This window comes from Myotis brandtii, unplaced genomic scaffold (genome assembly GCF_000412655.1).
Source record: "Myotis brandtii unplaced genomic scaffold, ASM41265v1 scaffold1733, whole genome shotgun sequence".
NCBI lineage: Eukaryota > Metazoa > Chordata > Mammalia > Chiroptera > Vespertilionidae > Myotis > Myotis brandtii.
The window spans coordinates 45662-51892 of NW_005356400.1; the positions used below are offsets into that span (position 1 = coordinate 45662).

A 6231-nucleotide genomic window follows, 5' to 3' on the forward strand; every position below is an offset into this window, starting at 1 on the left:
CAGCTCCTGCGTTGAGTGTCTGCCCCTGGTGGTCACTGCGCATCATAGCCATCTGTCAGACAGACACTTAGCCTTTTATGTATATAGATGTGCGCCTGGCATTTGCTTTGAAGTCACATCTCATTCTCATAAAGTCTTATCGAAGGCGATGAATAGTCGACAATTTTATCTGTTGTAAACCAGTGCTATGCTCCCTATAGATGATATGGCATGATGAAAAATATATGCAGGTCCTGACTTCAGACCACTCAAAATCTAGGAGCACAGAAAAAAAGTTAACTCCATGAAATTAAAATAATTTAAGTCACTGTAACAGCAAGTGGTGATTTGTGTTGATCCTGGATAGAATACACAGAGTTCCATGTGGATTCCTCAGGGTGAGCCCGGGCAGCCGTCCCCAGTGCATACCGCCTCCCAGTCTCCCCTTCTCCCCCTTCCTCCTGCCCTGCTGTATATATTTTAATGCCTACTTTACACTGTATTACACATTTATGCATTTTCTACTTGCTGTATTTTCCACTTGAATGACAACTCCATGAGTCCAGTAACTGTCTTATCTACTGTTATAACCTCAGCAGCGAAGGCAGTAGCTGAACATACATTTGTTGAATGAATGAATGAGTGAGTGAGTATCACCCCATAAAGGGACTTGTTGAACAACAGGTGGCCTCCTCTGTGCAAGCAGGATAAATACGGCCAGCGATGCCTTACTGTTTACCACGGCGCCAACTGGCTCTCACAAACGGACTCGCTCCCCTTCAAGCACTAACTGACAATGAACAGCAAGAACATGATGTGAAAGGGCGATGCCTTACTGTTTACCACGGCGCCGACTGGCTCTCACACACGGACTCGCTCCCCTTCCCCCTTCAAGTACTAACTGACAATGAACAGCAAGAACATGATGTGAAAGGAAACAGACAGGTCTTCACACTCCTTAGGGCTGTTGCTAACACATGGACGTGGGCCGACCTCCCTCCCTCTGACTTCTTTTACAGCTGGGCAGATCTGGGTGTATTTCTGTGGTTCCATTTGATGTCACTATATTAAGATGAACTACAGGGTACACAATGTTCAAACAGCTGTCTGTTCCCTATGTAAGAAGTGCGGGCCCTGAGCAAGGGGTTCTTGAAACACATGGTGTATGTTTGGTGTTGTCGGAGTTAGGGGAAGTATCATAGAAATATCAACGTTTCTATTCCTTTTTATGTGAATACTGTATTGATCAAAACTCACAGATGTGGAATAATCTGATAGTTACTCGTTTTTGTGTGTATTTGTGTGTTATTTTTTTAATATATTTTTATTGACTTAAGAGAGGAAGGGGGAGGGAGAGAGATAGAAACATCAATGAGAGAGCATCATTGATCAGCTGCCTCCTGCACGCTCTCTACTGGGCATCGAGCCTGCAGCCCAGGCATGTGCCCTGACTGGGAATCAAACTGTAACTTCCTGGTTCGTAAGTCGACGCTCAACCACTGAGCCACGCCAGCCGGGCTGTATTTGTGTTTTAATTGTAGAGCAAGATGCTTACCTGATGTGCCCTTCACACCTGTTGACACAGATGTTTCTCAGCTCACCTGTCGTAGCCTGCGGAGTGCTTGTCAAGGATCAAACACTGGAAATAGAGAAGGCCAGGACTGTCCGTTTGCAACTCCGATTCTATCCCCAAGGGAGAGATACTTGATTTTGAGTGTGCTTATACTAAAAGCGGCTCTTCTCCCTCTAATATGGGGCATTCAGCATTAATGGCTTAACCACAAAAATGACCTTCTGCAGGATTCAGCTTCCGTATCCTAATATACGTTTTTTGTTAATGCTCATTCCTATTCATGCAATTTTAACAAAATTTAGATTTAGGACGTTTCTCCTTTTCCCTGTCTCTTTAATAGCTGTTGTAGGTGTCAAGTTCCTCCTATCAAACTGGCCCGATTACCTCTCACTCGCCGTGGAATTCATTTTCTCTAGCTTATCTCTCCTGAAACAAATTGGTAGCTTTGATGAGATGTTCAATAACAGGAAGAAATAAGCCCAAAGGCCCCTTGGCACAAAGAACTGATGCAATAAGATTAACTTAAACACTTGCAAGTGATAGCTTTTCTATACTGATTGATTGCAACAGTCACAGCGACACTGCAGCGAGCTGTCAGGAGAGCCAGTTGCACACAGTAGGTGTGTCGCTCTTGGACAATCAGCAGCCGAGTGTGTAAGAACGCTCTACAGGAGCGCTCCTATGTTCTGTGTCGTCCGACCATTTGTATCATCTTTTCTAACGTGTCTTTGGAAATGTACAGCCCTACTGACACTTTTCAGATATTGTTATCAAATGATCCACCCAGTTATGTAGCAAATAATACTCAGGTAGTCGTCTCTTTACTAAAGTTCTATGAAGCCATAAAAATAGAAGAATATACAAAACCTTAAAGGAAGATAAGTGAGGAAATTAATTCTTTCCGGGGCTGGAGCCAGTGTGTAGACGTGAGGGGGGAGGGGACTGTGGGCGGAGGAAACAGGTAGTGACGGCTGGTCTGGGAGGGACACACAGGTCAGTAGGCTAACCTGACTCCCTTCGTTAGACAGGGACCGATGTGGGCTGCCCGTCGTAGTTCATGTGTAGAGCGTACGTGTGGTCTGTTTCTTAACTATTTAGAACCAGCTGTGTGGCCACGCGTAATCACAGCATCATTGATCCCTCGGTGGGATCTCTGTGGCGTATGGAGAGCATTGGCTCAACTCCAGCACTGCGAGGGGTCACTGCATACGGGCTGTGAGGGGCGCCGTGGGCGCAGGGAGGGAGACGCCAGCTCACTATTCGGTTGAGAACAGGCTCGGTCTATTTGACATCGGCCGAAGGCCCCATCTCGCCTCTCAGCAGTCATCCCCGTCATCACATACATGTCAGGCCCACGGCAACTGACTACCAGGTGGTTATAGCTTCAGATGCTTACTTTCATTTGTCCCCTTTTAAAAATAATTTATTACCCTGACGCTGCGTCTGGTCTTACAGGTAGGAATGAAGTGGGAGCCTTCATAGTTCTCGCTTGCAAGGGATGGCAGAATTTCACTTCAGGGAGCAATTTTGCTAAAGGAGATGATGGTTCAGGCCTGGAAAATGGGGAAGAAAATTAAGAAGTTGAAAGAGGCACTCAGTTTGACCTTCGGGGCCCGCGTTCTCTCCGTCAGAAAAAGGACGCAGTAAAATGCTCGCTACTTACTGCCGGGGCCTGCGAATGAGGGCTCAGAAGTTCCTCAGTGGAAAACATCTTAGAGCTGCTAAATGGATTCGCTGAAACGCCAGCTTCTAAGAAAGGCATTTTGAAAAGACTTGTGCAGCATGAAAATTGCCAGGTAAATTGAAGAGAAATGTTTCTTAAAGTCACAAACTTCACTTGTAATTTAGCTCATCAAGAAATTCTCAGTCCCATTCTCTGGTGCTTTTCCCTTTATTTGCAGCGTGAAACCAGGGAGATTTGGTGCCCTCGGTAATTGGGGGACCGCCAGTCCTCCAGAGAGAGGGCGTCACAGGGGCCTCAAAGCAGCAGGGTACCCGCACCTATCACTCCCACGTGCTAGCACTAGGACATGTAGCTATATACTATATGCTACATACTACCTATAATAATAAAAGCGTAATATGCTAATTAGACCAGACGTCCTTCCAGACGAAGCCGGGGCTGCGAGGGCAGCCCGGGGAAGGGAGGCCTACTCTTGCATGAATTTCGTGCATCGGGCCTCTAGTATACTATAACTATATACTAGTTATTAGAATTAGAAATTATTATCTTATGGCCCAGCATAGAAACCAGCGACCTCTTGGGGCCTGGGACGACGCTCAATCCACTGAGCCACACCGGCCAGGCCCCAATAAGATTTTAAGTCTGTTTGGGTAATTCTGAGCAGGCTGCATGCCACGTATTATGCAAGGCAAGTGATCGTTCACCTATTGTCCGATTCTACCTTGAAGCGAGTGTTTCTCGAAGGACATGCTACCCCCATCACCTCGAGTTGCTGTCATTTCTAGGCTACGTCCCATGGAAATTTATCACTTACACATCAAAGTCCCAAAGACGCAACTCCCTCCATCACGCCGATGGCGCGGTGATAAGTATTTCATGAGCATCGCGTGGGCAGGGCCGATCTCCATTTTCATGAGTGAGAATTTGTTCAGCTCCGTCTCCAGGTTTTACTATTCATGGGGCAGTGTGCCCTGTCGCGCGTGCCACACGCTGCCGCATTCATCGTTCTGCTTCATGAGGAAATGACTGTCCTGAAAAAGAGAACAAGCACAGCCAGAAGAACTGTTTCTTTGTTAAAATGATTAGTTCTGCTGCCCGGAGACAATAACAATCACCAGAAATCACCGCGTCGCAGCGTCTTGGCCCACAGACGCATAAGGTCTGGAAGGACGCGAGATGACGGGCTGAGACGCATTAGGCCCACGTGAAAAGGTCCTTTCTAAAGGTTAGACCATTCGAAATCTCATCTTAAAAGACTCGGAAAGGTTAAAATGCAAAGAGCAGCTTTCTTACATATACAAAGATTAATTGCAAAGGGTGTGCTTGCCTACTGTTTCATCGTTGAAATACACGACTATGTTTCTTTCTGGCTTTTTCTTTTATTCAAAAACCACATTTCCACTTGCTAAGATAATATTCCCACGTTCAATAATGAATTGCTTTTGCATATCTTAAGGTGATCTATCAGAGTGCACTCTACCTGTCAGAATACATTTTGCACTAAAAGTAATGGGTGGGGAGGACTGTTGTCTGGGTGGGAATCAAAGAGCGTGACTACATCGAAGCTGTTTTCCCGGATCGCCCTCTAAATGACAGGTGATCACCCTCTAAGTGACACTCGTCCGTGAGACCGCAGGCGCCACGGAACCCCCGGGGATGGGCCGGGAGCACGGGCGTGCGTTGATTCCACTGGCGCTGCTGTGGTCAGTTCTTTCCGGGGGTGCGTGTTGCGAGGCGCTGCTCGGATCGTGGGGATGTTTGCAGGAGCCAAGGTTCCTGATGAGCTCGTGTGCAGCCTGTGTCAGCACCTGCTCGCATCCTCAGAGATGGACTGGGGGTCACAGGTCTTCTCCTGACTGAGCCCCCTGAGAACAGAGTGAGCCCTGGCCCGGGTGGCTCCGTGGGTAGCGCGTCGGTCCCGGGTTCGATTCCGGTCAAGGGCACGTACCTTGGTTGAAGCTCTTCCTCAGCCCAGGCCCTGGTCGGGGCACGTGCAGGAGTCAACCAATCGACGTGTCCCTCTCACATCGATGTTTCTCTCTGTCTTTCCTCTCTCTCCCACTCTCTCTAAAAAAAAATCAATGGAAAAATATCCTCTGGTGAGGATTACATAGTAATAATAATAATAACAAGAAAGCAACCGGTTTCAGGTCCCATAGCGTTCCCCCGGGAGGCCCCAGTTTACATACTCCCTGCTGGACTGCAGCCAGGGAGGCCACTGGAAATTCTGGGGTGTCGCAAACTCTCCCCCGGAAGTTTAGTTTGATTCCTGCTACGTCGTGGGTGGCACGTCCTTCCGCCGGGTGCTGCGTAGTTTTGGGTCCGAATGCCCTGTTGAGGGTAACCTCTGTGCTTTGAACTCTCCGTTCATGTCAAGCGGGGGCACCCCCCCCACCCCCGTGCATCCAGGTGTCATCCTGAGAAATGCCGCGGAGCTCAGCGCCGGTGGGGTGTCCGCACGCCTCCAGCGCGGCGGGGGCTGGGACACGGCGGTGACAGCGCGGCTCTTTAATCACGGTCTGTATTTCGCTCACCTGTCTGCCAGGACCCGGAGCTGGTGCGGAACATCTGCCGCTGGGTTCGGCAAGCGATTCGCATCCCATTTTTTGCCAAATTGACTCCCAACGTCACGGACATCGTCAGCATCGCGAGAGCTGCCAAGGAAGGTAAGGCTTCTAGACCCTCACCGATGGCCCAGGTGTGCACTCGCGCCTGAAGGATGGAGTCACACACAGTTTATCTCTGGCCACGAATGTACGTGTGTGTCTTGGTTTAGAGCAGCGGTTCTCAACCTGTGGGTCGCGACCTCTTTGGCGGTAGGACGACCCTTTCACGGGGGTCGCCTAAGACCATCCTGCATATCAGATATTTACATGACGATTCATAACAGTAGCAACATTACAGTGATGAAGTAGCAACGAAAATAATTTTATGGTTGGGTCACAACATGAGGAACTGTATTTAAAGGGCCAGAAGGTTGAGAACCACTGCTCTA

The 6231-nt window shown here is 48.5% G+C and overlaps 1 protein-coding gene across 1 annotated transcript in view; it reads left to right on the forward strand.

Moving 5' to 3' along the window:
• The window catches only part of LOC102259279 (dihydropyrimidine dehydrogenase [NADP(+)]), a 29440-nt gene extending 23488 nt beyond the window's left edge, over positions 1 to 5952 (forward strand). Inside the window, exon 3 of the mRNA XM_014537139.1 lies at positions 5782 to 5952. Coding sequence (XP_014392625.1) covers positions 5782 to 5952 — 171 coding nt within the window. The remainder of the gene's footprint in view (positions 1 to 5781) is intronic.
• The last annotated feature ends 279 nt before the right edge of the window (positions 5953 to 6231 follow it).